Source organism: Sinocyclocheilus rhinocerous, unplaced genomic scaffold, assembly GCF_001515625.1.
Source record: "Sinocyclocheilus rhinocerous isolate Xijiao unplaced genomic scaffold, SAMN03320098_v1.1 scaffold2355, whole genome shotgun sequence".
Lineage (NCBI taxonomy): Eukaryota > Metazoa > Chordata > Actinopteri > Cypriniformes > Cyprinidae > Sinocyclocheilus > Sinocyclocheilus rhinocerous.
In genome coordinates, this window is record NW_015666965.1 from 19709 (window position 1) to 41658 (window position 21950).

The following is a 21950-nucleotide window of genomic DNA, read 5'->3' on the forward strand; positions in this document are numbered from 1 at the left end:
ACTTTACACCCAATAGTAGCCCACACATCTGGTATGCAAAGAGAATATTTAAAAGTGCAAGTTATATTCTGGTCTTAAGAGTTTGTACAATGGCTAAGGATGCAGCAGCTTGCCACTTACTCACACACATATTTAACCTATTATTCATTTATTCCACAGTCCAAAAAAAAAAAGTGAGTACTTTTCGGCTGAATTCATGTGAGTGCACATTTTAAATATTTTTTACAATCACAATATTTTTGTTAAAACGGCATCATATACTGTATGTACTTTTCTGTTAATCTCGTAGCTGCATATGCATCAGAGTACATTACAGGATTTCATATTTTCTATATGTAGTAGAACAATGGCATTCATCTTTATTCTAATCCAGAAACTGCTTATAGTCGAATGAGAGGTCAAATAAACACTTAAGGGGGTCAAAAGGGACCTCAGTCTGTCTCAGAGGTCAAAGCCATCAAAAGCGTGTCCTTTCTTCCCTGCGGTGGGGGGACTTCTGAGTGACCAGAGCATCATCACAGTACGCCATTCTTACAGATGTTTACTTTCAGAACATCTGGAGCCCACACAAGGTCACTGAAGGGTCTAGGACATCGTTTGAACTCCATATAAGGGTACGACCAGCTGGTGGACATTCCATGCGCAGACAGTCAAAGGCATTCCGACGGTGGAAAACACATCCTCTCTCTTACCGTCTGCATCTGAGTGTGCGTTTCTCATCTTGAGGCATGAGACACGATTGCAACACTGAATGCTTTTACAAATGTCAAGTTTGCTTTGTGCACTACAGGGAAAGTGGTTATGAGTTTGGACTGCTTGGAGAGATAAAGCGTGTTTGTGTATGATACTTACCATCTGTTCTTTGGGATAAACAAAACACGTCTGATGTGTGCGGCATCTTCCACAACATCTTGTTCCCTGTGATATGAAGTTGCATGTTGTGCTTCCTTATCTACAATTAAATATCTTCAACATGTACTAATCACTTTCATTACTAGAAACATCCATTAGGATTTGTACTTTTCAGGTTCATTGTATCTCGTCTCGCTTATCATATGTTAAACATCCAAGCATTAAAACAGGCTTTAGGCTTTCACTTTAACTTTTATTAATACATCATTCCACATATATAACCAAATGGGTGTTATCTTTATCTAACAAAAACAGTGCTTGGGTTAGAAGCTTCCCTTTAGTACTGATCCTAGACACAACCTGTTCATTCACCTAAAGATGAAGATTAAATCTTAAAACTGTTCATTTCCGATCTTCTGTAGAACACTAAAACAGGATATTTGGAGAATGTCCAAGCGGTGATGTACCTTGGTCAAGCTCCAAAATGGACAAAACACAGTAAAACTGCCAAAAAGTCTCCCAAATAGCTTCCAAATCTCATTCGACCCTTTTGTTCCAATTGAAAATATTCAAATAGTGAGATCAGCCGTAAGAAACCTGAACCAGTTTTATTTGATATCATTCAAACCAGACATGGCACAATGCTTCTTAAAGCGGAATGTTTTAATACTTACAAACACGATTTGAAAGCTATGACAGAGATTTTTGGTGAGCATTTTGCATTTCTGTCTGCTCATTATCATACAGCTTGAATATATAGTGCATGTGTCTTATGAAGATGAACTGTTTTGATGCTTTTTCCAGTACTTTCATTGAATGGAAAAGAGCAGCTTGGACATTCTGCAAAATAACTCCTTTTGTGTTTTACAGAAGAGAGACAATGCGGTTTTTGAACAACATGAGGTAAATTCATTTTTAGGCAAACCATTTCCTTAATTCAGGCTTTAAAAAGCAACAAAACTGGTCTCAGATCAGCTACAGAGGGAAACTTATACCTGTCTATACTAAGCAAAAGGATAACCATAGGAGTACAATAGATATGGAAGATAAGAGAGAAAGGGTGATGGGCAATGGAAAGAATGGAAAGAGTACCACTCCAGCCAGATGCAAATGAAGAGAAAGAAAGGGAGAAAGAGCTGGAACCCGTTGCAGGAACACCAGAAGCGCATGGCAGAAATGCACCGGTCTTAACCAGACTCCAGGACCTGTCAGAGACACTTCACTTGTTCCAATACACTGGCTCACTAATGCCTCAGTAGATACTAATGGGGAAGGTAATCTTATTCTTGGAGGCTATTTTTAAGTCCATTTCAATGCCAATACACATTCTGTGCAGATTAAAAGTTTCAAATTTTCCTACTTGTCCACATTATTTTCCCTAGAACTTCCATTACACAGGCAGCATTTTCATTTTCCATGGCTCTCACACATTCATGTGTTTACATTCACAATCTTACGATTATGTTTAACAATCTGAAAACATGTAAGGCCATGTAAATGCCATTAACTTTTCTTTTATCAAGTAAATGTCAAAACCCATATGGCACACTTTGATTTTTCCCTTTACTCAGATTTCACTTTGCCCATAAACTGGCAGTTTATTAAACATGCACATGTCTGTTTACATTTTGATGTTGAAATCAAAAATGTAAACTCAGTTTTCTAGTATTGTCAAATAGTTTATGAGCAAATTCTTGATAGTTATTGGCATTTTACAGTATGTCTAAACTGACATACGAAGATTTTTCTAAGGGTTTTTATTTTTTTCCAACTCTCCCTGATAATTTGCGGTCACATTTGCAAAATTTCAACAAGATTTTGCAGGCAAACAAATGATATTTTCCATTTTCAATAGCTGAGGGATGTATGATACACAGCTCACACAGAAGTCACCTTCAGAAGCTGTGAATCTGCATGATCAACTTGAACACAAGTGAAATCTGCATGTGAAACTCCCAATCGCATAGATTCCTCTTGAAATCACTGGATTTTGCCTGCGTAAATGTGGTTAATGTGATCGCAACTTAAGGAGCTTTGCAGGTGTACTGGAACAGAGAAGTCTTCCATAAAACACTATGAAATATAGGTCAGGAGGCCTAGTTTATTACTCAGTGAAACGACACCACCAAACATTACTTTTAAAAGCACTTTGTTGTGCTGCCTTCACATGGACAGTGGTATCTTAAGACTTTGCTAACACCAAGTTTATAACACAAAAGAGACCACAATGAACAAGAAGAAAGAAACAGCAAACAACAATGTACATAAGGTTACAGAGTAATGCCGAACCACTGATACTATCCATGCACCAGTAAGGCAACCTACATTGTCTTATCTTTTAATTCTTCTGTATAAAGTTATAGTTTAACTGTACTATGAGCTCTATTACTCCTAATTCTACAGCTTTTGCTTGGATTGCTGCTATCATATTTGTAATCAGAGTCTAGAGGGTGTAAGGGTTCGGTTAAACACCCCCTCTCACACACATTTTGCAATGTAGCTTGTTATTCGTCTACTTACATTCCACAAAACATTTGCATCTGCAAACAAAGCACATTTGTTTGGGACTATTCCATTAACTAATTCTGTGCAGCACTCCTAGTGCCTGATATGAATTAAAAGCTTCATGGTTTACAATGATAAAATATATCAATTTCAAAAGTTTTTTGTAAGGTTAGATTCATTTTTTAAATATATTCTCTGGAAAGAAATACTGCACGGATTGGCTCATTTTAAAGGCTGGAACAGTGGCTGTGTGTATGCGGTGTGTGTGTGTGTGTGCAGATGTATTGCCTCACAAATCTTTAGTTTTAATGAGTGTGACTAAAGGCTTGTCATCAGGGCTGTAATCTTCATAACTGATGGGAGTCGCATCATACATTGCTGGTCTGGATTTCTTCCCAAACCTGTAACACACACAAAGGAATAGGACATTTTTGTTGTTGAATAGTTGTTTGATCTCATGAGCCTAATAGCCTGCAATGACCCAGTTTGACCAGTGTGGCGCTGTAGTACAAGACTGTAATTCAGCCCTCTTGGCTGCAATCCAGTAATAGAAGAAGACATGCTTATGAGAATGGTGCATTCAAGTCATGTTGGATAGATCGTATTTACGAGTTGTATTTTCATGTAATTTATTAAAAGAAGGTACACCGCCATCTTGTGCCGACTAAACTGACTTGAACGCACCTGACGTCGTAATTACGACTTGTCAACTTGTAAGTACGAACGTCCCAGTAGGACTTGAACGCAGCAGAAGTGCAAACGAAACCGAACCAGTAGAGTGTAGGAAAGTTTTACGAAACTACAAACAAAACAATGCTGTTTAGATGAATATGCAAATATGTGCTGCACATTTTTCTCTCAGAAACGAAATGAACACACAACAAAAATGAAAGCGGTGAGAAAACAGCTGTTAAGAAAGCATCTGATCATAGTGATGTGGATAAGTTTGCACCAGTTCTGCAACTGGCACTCCAGTAAAGTCACATCACGTTTATATATTTATATAACACTTTATGCAATAGACTGCTTTAAAGCAAGCAGCTTTACAGTATTAAACATGAGAAACAGTGTCAGTGTTGATTTCAGTTAGAATTACAACTTTTATTTTCTGCTATAAAGCAGCTCTATATGTATATGAATGTATAGAATATGTATAATTCAATATTTAAACGAACTGCAAAAGCTGAATAATCGATCAAAGCCTAATGATTAATCTGCGAAAGAATCGAATCGTTCCAATAAACGTTAGATTAATTGATTATCAAAACAATCATTTGTTGCAGCCCTACAAAAACTAAAATTCTGTCATTAATTACTCCCCCTCATGTCGTTCCAAACCCGTGAGACCTTCGTTCATCACACAAATTAAGATATTTTTGATGAAATCCGAGAGCTTTCTGACCCTGCATAGACAGCAAGGGAACTACTACGGTCAAGGCACAGAATCGTAGTAAGGACATCCATAAAATAGTCCATGTGACATCAATGGTTCAAGCTTAATTTTATGAAGCTATGAGAATACTTTTTGTGTGCAAAGAAAACAAAAATAACGACTTTATTTAACAATTCCTTCTCTTCCCTGTCAGTCTTCGACGCGCGTCCTTGCTACCTTTCTGGGCCTTGAACATGTCAGTTGCGATGCTGTCAATGTAGGGTCAGAAAGCTCTTGGATTTCGCCAAAAATATCTTAATTTGTGTTCCGAAGATAAACGAAGGCCTTACGGGTTTGGAAGTACATGAGGGCAAGTAATTATGGGTGAACTGTCCCTTTAAGTTGTATTAGAAAGAGTAGACTGAACATTCTTTAAAAATATCTTCTTTTGCGTTTTACAGTTGAAAACATAAAAAAAGGCATATAAACACAATATATTACCTCGCGTGGCGAATAGAGGCGATGGCGTTGCTGAAATCACTGTCGATACTGCGGCAGTTGTAAAACTCCTGGTAGGTGTGACGGGAGGAGCCCTGGTACTCGATACGGCTGATGCGACAGATGCCAACGATGAGGATGATGAGCATCAAGACGAAAGCCACGCACAGAGCACCAATGATTATGTACAGAGAGTGACGTGGCATGTTGGTCAGCGAGTCAACCGGCTGAGCCATCTTCCACTGCAGATCTGAGAAAATGAAGAGAGAAAAGAAAGTGTGAATGGCTGTCTTCTTGAGAAAAACTTGCGCTATGCTATGTGGTTGCTAAGGACTTCTGTTATAAAGTTGCTAGGGTGTTCTGGATGGGGCATTGCTAGGGGGTTCTGGGTGACTGGGTGCAGATCCTTACATTTACAACAGCAGTCTAGCTGATGAAATGCTTTAAAGGGGTCATATGATGCGATTTCAATTTTTCCTTTCTCTTTGGAGTGTTACAAGCTCTTGGTGCATAAAGAAGATCTGTAAAGTTGCAAAGACTAAAGTCTCAAATCCAAAGAGATATTCTTTATAAAAGTTCAGAGTCAGCCACACCTACCTAAAACGGCTCGTCACACCCATAAACACAGTGGGATATTCCTGAGAATCTCTGAATGGCCAGTTATTTCAGAGAGTCACATGGCTCCGCCTCCTCGCACGTCACAGTCATCCTGTCCCTCCCTGCTGCCACAATGATGTGAGCTGGCGGAACGTGAGGAGGTTCACAGGAAGCTAATGGTGCCGAGTCACAGCTGCCATAAAAGGCAGGAGCACGTCACTCCTCAGAGGACCCCTGTACACATAACAATGTCCTTGAGGCCTAAGTCGTCACGGAAAAATTACTGAACTGCCACAAGCAAAGCAAGAACGCCGCGTCCCTTTAAGGCGCTGCCCCCATGGATGATTTTAAATCATATTTGTGTTTTGTTATAAATAAAAGAATTATAAATAATTTACGATTATGCAATAACTACTTAGTGTTTGTAGTTAGGAAGTCTGGCGTAAACTCACGGATCTCACAGCTTCCGCCGACCCAGCCAGAGGGGCAGTGACAGGTGTAGCCGTTTGATTGGTCGATGCAGGTGCCGCCATGGTGACATGGGTTGCTCTCACACTCATTGATGTCAACCTCACAGTTCTCACCTACAAAGAGACAAAAAGGCAGAATACAGACCTACTATCAACATTCTGCTCAAAATACACAATGGCTATGTTTGGAATGCATACTAGTCTAATAGATACGGCATACTGTGCAGTAAAACAATACAAGAGCAAGTTATCTTAAAAATGAAAAAAATATTTTGCATGTTTAATCCAACTTGTGCAAAAAATGTTATAATGGCTGTCTGATCAAATGGTGGAAATCGATAGTCAAGTTGAATGCAATGCATTGTGTGATATTGTGAAGTGTGCCATATTCCGCACTTACAGTACATTGGCAAATATATTAAGTTAGGGATTTTCCAACTGGAGTCCATGAAAAGGTTTACAGAAAACAGAGTAAAAAAAAAGAAGGTAAAATTAAATAATAATAAAACAAGATTGCACAAAATAAAAAGTGGATTATAAAATTGTTATTAAAATAAATCTGACAGGATGGTACTATAGGCAAAAAAGGTACCAAAAAAAAAAAACACATTACACAAAAGAAAAGCTGATTACAATCAAAAATAATAAAAAATATAATGTAAATAAATACATACTAAATCTAACTTACAGTGCTAGTAAAAAAGTATCTTAATGCTCTTATCTATATTGCTAAATATTTACCTAATTATTAGAAACCAAATATTTATCAAACAATATTTTACACAATAAATATAAATCGGGACTTTATACATGAAAATATATAGCTGCCTTTTAAAATCCTTGTCCCTTTGCACAAGTATGATCATATTTAGAGGTGTGTGGATTCTAATAGATTACAAATCCCTATATTAGAAGCAGTAGTATGGTAATATGTTATTCCGAACCCAGCCAAAGACACAAATATATCATACAAATATAACAAACACTAATATTCACCCATATATCCTGGAGGACACACACAGGATGTGTTTCTCCCTCCACTCTCACAGCGTCCTCCATTCTGGCACCTGAGCCTCAGACAGGGGTCCTTATATATCTCACAGTGCTTACCTGAAATAACCCACAACACATTAATCACGTGTCCTTTTTACGGACATTTTTAACTCCAAGTGCATGAAACGCACCTGTGAACTGTGGGGCGCAGATGCACTCGTAGGCATTGATCAGGTCTCTGCATGTGGCGTAATTCTGACAGGGAGCAGACAAGCATTCATTATACTCCTCCTCACAGTACAGACCATGATAACCTAAGAGAGTAGATAGAAAAACACAAAATTATTGTCATGAAAATATATAGCTGCCTTTTAAAATCCTTGTCCCTTTGCACAAGTATGATCATATTTAGAGGTGTGTGGATTCTAATAGATTACAAATCCCTATATTAGAAGCAGTAGTATGGTAATATGTTATTCCGAACCCAGCCAAAGACACAAATATATCATACAAATATAACAAACACTAATATTCACCCATATATCCTGGAGGACACACACAGGATGTGTTTCTCCCTCCACTCTCACAGCGTCCTCCATTCTGGCACCTGAGCCTCAGACAGGGGTCCTTATATATCTCACAGTGCTTACCTGAAATAACCCACAACACATTAATCACGTGTCCTTTTTACGGACATTTTTAACTCCAAGTGCATGAAACGCACCTGTGAACTGTGGGGCGCAGATGCACTCGTAGGCATTGATCAGGTCTCTGCATGTGGCGTAATTCTGACAGGGAGCAGACAAGCATTCATTATACTCCTCCTCACAGTACAGACCATGATAACCTAAGAGAGTAGATAGAAAAACACAAAATTATTGTCTGTAGCAATCAACAGCATGTCATAGATGTGGTCGATAGAGCTTAAGCTGTATTTCACCTTAAATTTTCCTAGAGAGCCACTAGAGAGCAGTGTTCAGTTTAGTTGGGGTTTACAGGATGAGGTCAGCAGGAGCAAACTGATGGCAGGGATGACTGAGAAAAATTGTGTTTTCTGTATTGTGTATATATTGATCCATAGATATCGTCATTAAATGGCTCCATTTCTTTCTTCTAAAACTGTTCTGTTTCAAAGTTTAAAAATTGGAGTAAGGGATCTGTTTAAATCGCTAACCCCAAGTAAGAGCAATAGCAATAGTGATGCCAAAGATCAAAGTAAAAATACTGAACGCAGAGCATTTCAAAGTATACTGCATTTGATATTGTGTGCAAACACAATTCTCTGCAGAAAATATGGTTAGGCTACTTTACAAAGTGACATCGCCAACTACTGGCCTGACATGAATAATACAGCAATTTCAGTTGTTTCACATATCCATGTGATCGGTGATCATTTTTATAAAGAAGTAATTTATGCACAAAATATTACTAATGCACATTTATTACAGCAATAAAATAGCATAACTATCTGTGAAAAAGTGCATAATGTTTATAAACCAAATATAATTAAGTTGCTTAAAAAATTATAAACAAAAAAGCATCATGCATAGTTTAATACAAAGGGAGGAAAGGCAATCACACAGAGTATGAGATGCAGTGGGATGGAAAAAAAACCCCCGCCATAAAGTCCCGAAACATGTTTTTTAAAAGTTGAACTTGCTTTAATTTTACATGGCTTTCTAAACATGCGGCTCTTTTGTGCGAGACGTGAGTGCAAAGTTGATAGATGTCCCTCTAGAAAATGCGCAAAATATGCATTCTGTGTGAACGGCTTGGTTTCAGTTTTGATGTAAACAACATCTTCTCTGCATTGATGTTCTCTTTTCCCACAATGTTTTGAATAAGCACCGCAGCATTGCCGCATCTAGTGGGTTCAACTGGATAGACTAACAAAAACATTAAAAAGCAACGACACATCATCATCATTGCATTTTTGTGCGCCACGCTACCTGACGCACAACTAACATTCGAATGCAGCGTTTTTGCATTCAAATGTGGATTTTATTTTTAAGTTCGAGGAATAATCAAAATACAAATTTTTATTTGACAGCCCTACTACCACCTTGTGAAAAAACTAATTAGTGCAAAAAAAATGAGTGTGCATGAGCTTACAGAGTGTGTGGTTAGAAAAATCAGGCTGTGATCGTGCAGTACATGCATATGATGATACTGAAATTTACGTAAACTCCATTTCATTGTGTGCTGGAACACAAACGCTTGACATATGCGCACTAGAAAGTCTCATCCTCGTCCAGTGTCTGTGCTATTTCTCTCCAGAAGTTATGAGCGATAAAAATACATTTCTACTTGGTTAAATTAGAGTTATGGGTATTTCTTAAAACTTTCACAGAACTGCTTATCAAGACATGCTGGGAAACAAAAGTTCGGACCAGTGTTGTGGCAAGAATGTGCATGGTTTGGGCTGTGCTTATACAGTACATGCATTCTATGCTGATAATTACATTTACGTCATGCACACATCATGAACTGTATGTATACCTTAGTGTATGTGTAAAAAATAGAGTAAACTTTGGGCTTTTTTTGGGCTTTTACTCTGCAAACATCACTAATTAGTATCCCAGGCCGAGAATGCTGCCATTAAATCATTTGATCATTTGTTTAGCTGAGGATCATTTTGTGTTTACTGAGTGTGCAAATCTCAGCAATCCCACCGGAACGGGCATTTGTCGTCAGAAGTGTCATCTTCATAGCACCATCACATTGAGCATTACTTGCAATCCCACCGGAGAACGTTTAGGTCCCATCGGAGCGGGGTGATATCAGTGGATAGACTGATCCGGCTGCACAGCTGGTGCAGTCACACTTCACAGACAATGATGTCTGAGCACGCAATACACAGGAGGTAGTTGCCATGGCAACCAGACATAGTTGGAGGGAATGCAAGGGAGAGACACAGCTATGAGCGGAGGCCAACGAGATCCTCACCTGGTACACACAGACACCTATAACTAGTGCCGATGCTGCGGCAGATGCCGTGAGCGCATGGGTTGAGGGCACAGAAGTCCACTAGCTGGGCGCAGGTGGGTCCGGTGAAACCTGCAGGACAGGTGCAGCTGAAGCCCAAACCAGCACCCTGTGGGTAGCAGCTGGCATTATTGTGGCAGGGCCCAGAAGCACAGGGATCAATCTTCTGCTCGCACATGGCACCCTGATAACCTAACAGAGAGAAAGAGACTAAGATGTGCAGTATTGCATAAAGAAACCAGTTTGAGTCTGATGCAGTTCATTTGATCTGAACATTTCATAGGGCCTTAAAAATGTAATTTTTGTCATAAATTGCTGTTTAATATTTAAGTAAGTTTCATGTTTTCAATTAATTACACCTGCGTTTTGATGAATACAATTTTATTTAACCATTAAAACAGAGTCTAGAAAAATTTAAACGGGAAAAAATGGAATCCAAAAAAATTAAAACAGAATTTGGAAAAAAATTAAGTACAATTTGGGAAAAAATTAAAGGGATTTCATACGGCCCTACGGTTGATTGGATGTTGATATGTGGGTGTGGCACTCAGAGACGAACGTGAGCTTGCAGGGTTGTGTTTAAATCGATAAATAGTAAAAGATTTTGGTCACAATGCCAGAACTATTGGTTTTATACACAGATGAGTGACAAAAAGGAAAAACCCTGAATGAAGTGTCTTAGTAAGGTTGGGCAACCACTACTGCCAGAGCAGCTTCAATGCGCATTGGCATTCTGTAAATCTCTGGAAACTATTGGATGGATGGAGCACCACTGTATTCCCTTATTTGGCATTTCAATGATGATGATGGAGAACCATGAAAATCGAAATGTGTTCGACTGGGTTGAGCTCAGGTGGATTTTCCTTTGCATTTATCAGCTGTTTGCTAAAAAAAACAGAATTCTGTATATAAGTGTGTGCAGGCACACATGTACAGTGTATGTTTGTTTTTATGCATTTGTAGTCTCCTCTTAGTAACATGCACGCACCAGCAGATTACAAGCTTGGTGGCTATGATCCCCCCAATAAATGTCAATCACACACAGAGAAATAGAGCTCAGTGCGCTGATCCGCCCACAGTTTCCCTTACGGAAGCGCTTTCATGCATTATCTTAATGAAACTCTCGCAGCCTGACAGAGCCAACATGAATGTGCTTCACTGCCAGTATTAGAGGAATAGTTCATCCAAAATTGAAAATACATTATTTATTTATCCTCATGCCATTCCATGTCGTTCCAAACCCGTATGCTTTTATTCTTTTATTTTTTTGTGGAACACAAAAGGTGAAACTAGGACAGATCATTGTGATCACGACTGTCAAGCTCCAGCAAAAAAAGCACCTTGACAGTTGTCCATTTAACTTGTGTACTATTTAATTTTTATGAAGTCAAACGTACCTGTAAGCTCAAATCAATGACAATTTTGATATAAATTTGATCAAAAGACATCATTGTTGTAATGTGTCTCATGACCAAACCACACTGACATCAAACATCACACAACTGGTACCATATTTCATTTGAGAGCTTCATTGTAGGGGAAGATTTGCAGTGAATGATTTCAATTTTAGTCTGTCTCTTACACAAATCCATTGTATGGAACATAGTGCATAAGTAATTTGGACTACTTTTATAGTACATTTATGGCGATTCATAAATGCGAATATTACCAACTGTGATTGTATGATAAACTGCTTTGAAAAAATCATCCGATTGTGTTCCACTGAAAGAATACATTTACATTTATACATTTTCTTATCCAAAGTCACTTACAATAGAAGAGAATAACCAATTTTGCAGCATTCACAGTATACAATGCCACGTTTATTAAAAAGCTATAGAGCAGAGAAGAAATGCAGAGAAGAGGAAGATTTAGGGTTGTACAGTGGTTAAATGCTGGTGGAAAAAAGATGTCTTCAGATGCTTCTTGAAAGCAGAAGACTTCTTGAAAGTTGATGGTTTCAGCAGTTTGGGTGAAGGATAGTAGCTAATTTCAACAGAGAAGGGAAGAAAGGGTGACAGCTCTTTGTAGCGCCTTAGATTTTTTAGTAAAAAAAAAAGAAAGCATACAGGTTTAAAACGACATGTAGGATAATGAAAGAATTTTCATTTTTGAGTGAACTATGTCTTCCCTGTTTCGAATGGTACTAAAGGTTCGATTCCAACCGAATGCCTTTCATTGTTGTTTTTCGGTCGTTTCTATTACCGTCCAGAGTTTGAATGGATGGTTTAGCCCTGAGATGCCGAAATAGCTATTAACTGCCTCACATAGTTGTTGAAATATTAAAAGCCGTACCCTGAGCTGTAGCACACTAATTAGAAATGTGCTAATGGTGCCACTTTCCTTATTGTTTCAGCGTTCCTTGTGTTTCAAACGGTGGCTTACGGTGCCCCCATTCACACCGCAAGATTAATATTTCAGCCTACGAGTGCATTTCTGCCACCAAAGTTCAAGGGACTCCTATCAAATTTCCTTTCTAGTCTGTTTCTAGTGCTTCTTCAGGAAGCAGAAGCGGTTGTGTCCCTGTTCTATCTGCTGACTGAGAGCGTGCCCTGGTTAGAGAGAGAGCCAGCGCTGAAGGTGCGGTCCTCCTGAGAGAGAGGGCGGCGCTGGGCTGTGTTTCACGATTAATTGGAAGAAAGGAAGAGAGTTTAAAATAAGCAACTCTCTGACACACTTAGAGAGAGCAAGAGGAGAAGGAACAGAAATAGAGCTTGAATCAGGACGATTTAAGCTTAACGCACACATACACTTGCAAACATACACACCGAGACAAGCACACAACAGATTTGATCGTGTCAGACATGATTTCATGAGAGGAGGCTATTAATAAATACCTTCAGCACAATAGCAGTGAGGTCCTTCTAGGCTGCTGGAGCAAGTGGCTCCATTCCTGCAGGGTCCATAAACACAGTGATCTACCAATGACTGACAGCGCTCTCCCTCAAAACCTAAAACACACACACAGAGTGTATTATTTTTAAAATTTTCCATAACACATCCGAAATTAAAAACACATTACATTTGAATGCATCATACATAGAGTTTATCTGTTTTAGTGACCGATAATCACTTTTCCTTAATTGTATATCGGTTTTGTATTATCAGACACCGATATTATGAATAAACATGTTTAACAAACACATGAGAGTGTTTGTCATTTGCTGCAGATGTGACACTCTCTGTAAAAGACTAAAAATTGTTCTGTCAGCAGGTATTTCATAACCTATTTTAGACTGCAACAAAAATATTAATAATTCTGATAACATGTCATTTGAAAGGGACACTAATGTAAAGTATTTACTGTTTTCTTTGTAACTTCTGACAATGTACAATTATTCCAGGGAACTAGTATGACTATTAAAGTAAAACATTAAATATATATCCGTTATCAGCATTCCTATAAGCATTCAAATAATTGGTATTGGTTATAGAATTTCAGTATCGGTCAATCGCTAATACACACTCACACACACACACACACACACACACACACATATTTGTTTGTGGTGGGAACTTTTCATTGACTTCCATTGTTTTTACATTAAGCTAAATATATTTTTATCCGTAAAACTAAACCTAACAAAAATGGCATTTCACATTTTTATCAAGACATTATTTAGCATGTTTATTAAGATGTTTTCCTCATGGACATGTTGTTGATTTTTAGGTTTTACTATTCTTGAATGACCTCCTTCAAAACACACAGACAGATTGTATTATCTCAGTTTGCCATAACACATCTGAATTTAAAAAACATTCCATTTTAATGCATCATACAAACTAGAGAATGACCAATAATCGGTTTAATTGACCGATAATCAGTTTTCCTTAATTCAATATCGGATCCACCGACAATGTAGGACAATGTATAATTATACACAGCTAGGGAACTAGTTGTGTTTGCATGATATATAAAGTAAAACATAAAATACTGTAAATATAAATTTTGCATATCAGTTTTCAGACATATACAAACAATCGGCATTGTTATCGGTTATCATAAAATCTATATCGGTCAATCTCTAATATACAAGCAAACATTTTTTTGGTTGGAACTTTCCTTTGAGTTCTACTATTTTTATATTGAACTAAAAACCCTCACAAAAACCTTTTTGCATTTTTAACTTTTTCATTATGACAAGATGCCATTTTCCTCATGGGGGATATTGGTGATTTCAGGTTTTCCTATCCTTGTGGGAGCATTTAGTCCTTGTAATGTTGATAAAACCTGACTCACACACACAAATGGCTGCAGTAAACACAATCTGTTATTTTCCTTCAGATAAAAACAGTGAGAAAAATAAAATCGAACAAAGCCTTCAGATATAAACCAACAAGAATCAGTTGGCCAAAGCAGGCTGGCTGCTTTTCTTACAACACCAATAATTAACATCATTTATTCCCTCCTGTGTTCTCCATATAATCCTCTTACAAAAATAAGGTAAACAGTGTTTGTTTGTGTGCTTGCATGACTTCCACTAGACATTAACAGATATGCCTTGCAATCAGCATGTCCATGACAGCATTTCTTAAAAAGGCACAGTTGTTTCTTCTGGAAGGCTTTAAATAACAGGCTCAAAATAATCTTCATTTACATGATAAAAGGCACAAATCCCCGACCTTCAATGTTTCTTGCTCAACCTTTATTTTGTTCTTCCTTTTCCATTTTCTTCCCCTGCCCTATCTTTCCATTTAAAGCATCATTAGAGCATTAAAGCTCTGTGCTTTGCACAAGGTTAATCTCCATTATTCACAAAAACAGACACAAGACAGCACATGCATACACACAATTCATAAGGACATTGCTTCTTGTTAGATTCCTGTTATGCAAATACTCAGAGCTATTTCATGTTAATATTTTGAATGTATTTCAATGAATAAAAGCACATTGTAGGTGGTTTTTAATGTCTTTAATAAAAATCTTTGATGTTTATGTAGAACTAACTAGGGAAAGGGAATTTGACAGCAAAACTAATACTAAATGCTATTCTTCTGATCTTTCTATTCATCAAAAACGAGTAATTACATTTGTGCAAAACTGATAGACTCCCTTGTCATTTATTTGTTCATGTTCTCCATCTGAACACATTAAACTTCGTCAATTTAGTTGGTCTGTTGTTAATATTATTGTTGCAGCTGCTATGCTGTGTTTTTTACTGTTGTGATATGAAGATGAAATTAAATAAAAACTGAAGCAAAACATTAAATAAACATCAATTCTGAATATTATTTAAAGGACATAGAAACATACAAATAATTGACAACTATATTGGTTAGAAAAAATTATCAAAAAATCATCACAACTATTTTCATAATTGATAATAATAATAAATGTTTCTTGAGCAGCCAATAAAGTCTGGAGTTATGATGCTGAAAATTCAGCTTTGATCACAGGAATAAATTACATTTTACAATATATTCTAATAGAAAACAGTTATTCTAAACTGCAATAATATTTCACAATAGTACTGTTTTTATTGTATTTTTGATTAAAATAAATGAAGCCCTGGTGAGCATAAAATACATTTATATAACATGTATTATATTATTATTATCTGACTTTTCATATATATTATAATCTAAACTTACGTAGCCACCACAGTGAACTTTTAAAAAGAAGGGAAAAAAAAGAAACAAATGTATAGGCAGTGAAAGCTTGGTGTTTCGGGTAAAAAATACATTTTAAAAGGTTTATTTTTCCTATATAACCTAAATAACTCACTGATGAATAGGGCTATGCAAATGTGATATTCCAGTCAAAACACAAATAATGCAACTAAGGCTACGTTTACACGACAACGGTGTAGTCAAAAACGGAAACGTTTTTCCCTTGCGTTTTTAAAAAGTTTCACGTATACACGACAACGTTTTCAAAACGATTCGCGTTTACACATATCTGCGAAAACATCCAAAAACGCTGTATTACGTATGCCAGGCCAGTAGTTGGCGCTGTCACCTTGTTAGTAAACAGTATCTGTCGGGAAGTGACGATTATATGACGATTGTAATATTGGTGAAGTAAATCCACACTTTGCTGAAGAAGCGTTAGCAAACGCTTGAGCAGCAACAACAGTACCATGTACTCCGCCAATGTTGTGTATGTTTGTTCGCGCTTGTCTTTAAAATCGACACATACTGCGCATGTCTACATACCTAACACGTACTACGCACGTGCATGACGTCACCGTTTTCAAAGATTCCCGTATTGGGTGTTTACACGGAAACGATAACGGTGCCGTTTTCAAAAACTTGCACTTTGAAACCCGTTTTCAAAAACTTGCGTTTTCAGTCCCCAAAACGCCGTTGTCGTGTAAACGCACAGTTAAAAAATTTCCCGTTTTTGGCTGAAAACATTGTCATGTAAATGGCCCCTAAGATCAAAACCCTGTAAATTCTATCATAGTAATTCAGCCAGGGGACGCGCATGTCCTGACACAGATTCCTGAGAATGACTCAAACACACACAAGCTCACACACCTGGCTGGCAGGTACAGGTGTAGTTTTGTCCTTCATCTCTCTGTCTGAGGTCAGTACAGGTGCCGTTGTTCTCGCAGGGCTTCAGGTGACATGCGTCAAACTCCTCACAGAAGATCCCAGAATACCCATCATCGCACTGGCAGTAAAATGTGTCCTGTGATTCACATTTAAACACAAATCATCAAATGTTCACAGAAACTCTGGACAGAAAGCACACAAACATAACTATTATATCAACACTTTGGAAAGAAAAGTAGCACAGATCCAGGGTTGTAATACTGGTCCTTTAAGTTCTGCAAAAAGAGAAAATATGAGAACAAATAGCACTTATTATGATCTGAGGTCATTACCACAGAGGACTGGGTGATGCATTTTCCTTTCCCAGAGCATTGTGGGTCGCTGAATCCACTGCCGGGCTCCATACAGTTATTGGTTTTTACATTAAGATGCAGCCTCAAAGTGACCTCCGGACCAGAGGGTGCACCAATGTGCAGCACACCTACATAGAGAGAGATAAACAAAAAAAGTCCATAGTTGTAATAGAGTATTTACAAATAATAAAAGAGTAACTTTTTTTTTTGTTTTCAAAGAAAGTGTGAGTTTAGCCACTGGAGTGCTTGCTAGGGTGTTGCTATGCAGGTGCTAATGTGTTCTGATGGTTTTTAGCTTGCTTGGCTGTTGTGTTTTACGTCTTCGGTTAGTTATTTAAAGCAAATCCATGTCATACAATTTTAATAATATTGTGGATATTTTTTTACACAACTATAAACCTACAAAACACAATTTCCTTTTAGGCTCAGGTCCTGATATTTTATAACATCTGCTACGACAACAACAGCGTCTTCTTTCTCCCTCTCAGACATAAACAGACATATGCACACACACACACACACACACAGCACACACACAGCAATGCCTCAAGGACACATTGTTTGGCTCACAGAACCAGACATGGTCAAATAAAAGACTCATCAATGTGTCTGGAAGAATTCTGAATTGCAAACAAGTTGGAAACAGACATTATGCACAAGGATGTTTCAAAGGCAAAGTCCCAATTTGAAGCAAATAATTTCTCATACTGTGTGTGTATATATATATATACGCAGTATAAGAAATTATTTGATTAAAAAATTGGGATATATATATATATTCCTCCATGTTGCAGGCACATACATATGTTTGAAAACACACACTTACTGATGAAGTAATTTTGTCCGAATGGCAGGGACTGGTCAGGGAGCACCAGGCCATCTGAGCTCTGCTGGAACCACATGATTGTACCATCTGCAACAGAGCACTGCTCATAACCAGCCTCACCTACACGCCACAGCACAGCGGAGCCACTCACATTACCCACCAACCTACACACACACACACACACACACAGATCTCATCAAAATCAGTCACATGCCAGTACGTCAATAAACTAAAGTCAGGAAAATTATGTAGCAAACTGTACAATGGGAACAACGTTAAGAACAAGATATGTCTTGACTTTTATTCTTCCATAAATGTGAGGGCCTAATACATTTTATTTTATATATTATATTATGTTTTAATATAGTAATATTTTATTAATAAGCTTTATTAATAATTGATTACATTAAATATTTATTATAATATAGAAATCATATTCAATGTATAACTGCCAAAAATGTACTATATTAAAGCTTTTTAAATAATTCATATGATCAAAAATATAGATTTATCTGTCATGTTCGCCAAAAATCATATGAAAAGTACTTTGAAATGATATGGTAAAATTGTCAATGTATTCCAAGAGTGTGGCTGTGGTTTAAATGTATAATGAATGTAAACTGTATAATTTATGTATATATTATGTTTTAATATAGTAATATTTAAGTTGTTAGTTTATTACATTAAATATTTATTAATATATAAATAATATAAAATGTATTCTATTCAATAATTTACTATACTAAAGTTTTACAATATATATATAGATAATATATTATGTTGGCCAATAATCTGAATAGTACTTGGAAATTATATGGTAAGATTGTCAATGTACTCCAAAAGTGTGGCTGTGGTTTAAATGCATCATTTAATTATATAATCAATTAAACATATAATATAGATAACTGATTAATTATATTTCCATCAATATTTTGAAGATTTTTATATATTGTTTATTATTTATATATTTGTAAAATTCTTTTTACTATATTATATTTTATTTTGCAATAGTTCATGGCTAGAAATATCCATATATGCTACAGAAAATAAAAAATAAAAACACACTGAAAGCCCACAACTCTCTTATTCTAATATATCTTTCCAAGAAAAATAGGACATGAGAAAGTTTCTTACTTCACAGCTGTTTCCTCGGCGACCTCCATGGAAACAGTCATCATTCCGGCAGACTCACCTCCGGCGGTACTCACACATTCGGCTTCATCAGTAATCTACAACACACACCCACACAAAATAAGCTACTCACTGGAGGAACCCAGCCGTCATGACACATCACGCTCACACAAACGCACACCTGCTCACCTGCTGATCCTCCCACAGTATCTCCACCGCTTTCTGACCCGGTTTGGGTCGCCACGGCTCCAGGGTGGGCGGAGCTTGAGTAGTGGTGGGTACTGTGGTTGGCTGGAACACTTGAGTGGTGGTCGCAGGTGTGGCGGGCGTGGCATGTTCCGGGACGAGGCTCTCGGCGAGGTCCCAGGTGGACTCGGACAGGTCAAAGGTCAAGGTAGGCAGGTCACACCGAACCCCGCTGTAACCCCCGCTGCACTGGCACGCAAACCCATCCCCCTCGCTGTCCTGGCTACAGTTGCCATGGAGACAGGGGCTGCTGGCGCATGGATCTGCAAAAAACTGCACCCGATAAAAACAACAAGAATGAGAGATGAAAACTGCATCATATTATCAAACATTTTAAATTGCTCCAGTCGCACAGAACAGCAGCAAACGATCCAGCTTTCGTTTCAGGCAAACATCTATCGACTAACAATCACTTGGCCTGAAGAATGAGAACTGAGAGCAATTAATATACTGAAAGCACAGACGAGCACCGTTATAAATATGAACAATAGCAATAGAGCCGTCCCGCTCTGCCCGCAGGAACACCTGCACCAAAATCTACAGTGCTAATCCCTTTATCTTACAATTATGTAGTGATATTGATCCAATTACTCTAATTATGCTCCATTTCCTTTGGCAGGGGCACGCCTTCTTCCCAAGAGATAAAGTAGGACTTATATGTGCCATATTTGTGCATGTGTTCATCTGTAAGCTGTTTATACTCCATACTGTGTGTGCTGGCATTACATAAGTAATCTAACATAAAATGCTTCTACTGGATAATTAATAGATGATATCAAGGATAATCAACAACATATGACCGCTGAGTTAAAATAGCTTCTCCTTTTATTTTATTTAAGGATTTCTCTGTAGTACTGAATCAATTGAATCAACATTATCAGACCCAAAATAACAAATACATGTTAGTGATTACTGTAAAATGTACAAACCATCATTCATTGAGAAAAACATGCCTGTGGCAAAGTGATATTATGTTGCTTTTTGCATGTTTTGTGTCACATTAAAAGTGAAATGTCAGATGAGTGGTGCTAAAAGCATGTTCAGGTTTATCGGAGACAGACAGAATTGAATCTGGCAATGTTTTATTACAATGTTGCATGTATTCTGAAATTAAGTGGCGCTGAATGGTTAATGCTCTGATGCATTTGAAATTCTACATTAAACCTGACCTTAAACCTAACCGATAGTGTCAACAAAAGCTAACCTGAGATAAAAAAAACACATGTGCTGATGCAACCATGCCATGTTAGCTTGCTTCCACAAGTCTTTGAGTTCTTTTATTGTGATTTGTGTTTCACAGAACTCGTACCCGAGTGCTTTGTATCACAAAACTAATGCTTGTACCAGGTGCGCTAACAAGCAAGTTTACTACATCAGAAAAGCCTTACATATGGAGCTGGTTATGTAACACAAATGTCAAAATGTTTTAGTTTACAAATCTTGCACTATGGTAAGAGTGTTTTGAAATCATGAAACTGCACAAAAATACGTCTTTATTAATCAATAATCTGCCATCATGATTTGTGTGAAAAAGGAATGAACATTTATGTTGTTTTACTGCTACTAGTGATCATTTCAGAAACTGCAGTGAAATGCATGTAGAGGTAGAGGTCTGTTTTCATATGAGTCTGGGTTGAAAATTCATCAACTGTAAACAATTATGGTGTAAATAAAGTGCAACTAAGACTTTTTAGGCTGCAGAGAACATGAGATGTTATGTCCTTCTTCACATCTGTCCCTCGAGCCCCGTTATTAAGCTAATCAACTTACTGGCAATCACAGAGGCACATCTGAAGTGCACTACAGTACTTCCGCTGCACATGTTGAGGGCTACATGTTAGAGGCTCTCCTTGATCTCACCAGCCACATTTGCGTTTTCACATCAGATGAAAAAAAAACATACTGTGTTTTTAAATGTTGTTGTAAATGAATCTGCAGTGTCACTGTTCATCAAGTCCACCTGAGCTTTGACACCTGCAGCAGTTGATTCATTAATTTTTTTAATATGTATAAACAGGTAAAGATACATATCATCAATCAATATGAAGCATTCAATTATGGTCAGTACCGGTAATGAAATGATACATTTGTGTTCATAACAAAACTGATTTATTTCAAAAAATGATGCTATTTGTAAAACTTATGGATAGTGGGGCAGATTTTATCCCATGAATCAAGAATCAGTGAGTCATCCCCCCACCCCCCCTGCTGCTCTAAATCTGTGGTCCTCAATGGGTGGGTTGTGACCAAAAATTAGGTCATAGTTCTCTTCTTATAACTAACCTAAATACACATAATTCTATAACCATATAATCATGCATTGCTAGGACAGGATTTTTCATGTTCAAGTTGCTCATGTTAATATTGATTTACCATTTGTGAATAAATTACTATCCATTTGATTTTAAAGGGGTCATATGATGTTGCTAAAAAGAACATTATTTTGTGTATTTGGTGTAATGAAATGTGTTTATGCGGTTTAAGGTTCAAAAAACACATTATTTTCCACATACTGTACATTATTGTTTCTCCTCTATGCCCCGCCTTTCTGAAACGCGTCGATTTTTACAAAACTCATCGGTCTGAAAAACGAGGTGTGCTCTGATTGGCCAGCTATCCAATGC

General features: G+C 37.4%; 1 protein-coding gene across 1 annotated transcript in view; it reads right to left on the reverse strand.

Annotated features, from left to right (window-relative positions):
* Window positions 1-2933: 2933 nt before the first annotated feature.
* Window positions 2934-21950, reverse strand: part of LOC107733300 (delta and Notch-like epidermal growth factor-related receptor) — a 28631-nt gene continuing 9614 nt past the window's right edge. Inside the window, exons 2-13 of the mRNA XM_016544870.1 lie at window positions 19270-19599; window positions 19084-19178; window positions 17950-18113; window positions 17103-17251; window positions 16753-16906; window positions 13110-13223; window positions 10234-10464; window positions 8012-8134; window positions 7824-7937; window positions 6277-6408; window positions 5231-5477; window positions 2934-3758 (exon numbers count right to left, since the gene is read on the reverse strand). Of these exons, the coding sequence (XP_016400356.1) occupies window positions 3647-3758; window positions 5231-5477; window positions 6277-6408; window positions 7824-7937; window positions 8012-8134; window positions 10234-10464; window positions 13110-13223; window positions 16753-16906; window positions 17103-17251; window positions 17950-18113; window positions 19084-19178; window positions 19270-19599 (1965 nt within the window). The 3' untranslated portion in view covers window positions 2934-3646. The remainder of the gene's footprint in view (window positions 3759-5230; window positions 5478-6276; window positions 6409-7823; window positions 7938-8011; window positions 8135-10233; window positions 10465-13109; window positions 13224-16752; window positions 16907-17102; window positions 17252-17949; window positions 18114-19083; window positions 19179-19269; window positions 19600-21950) is intronic.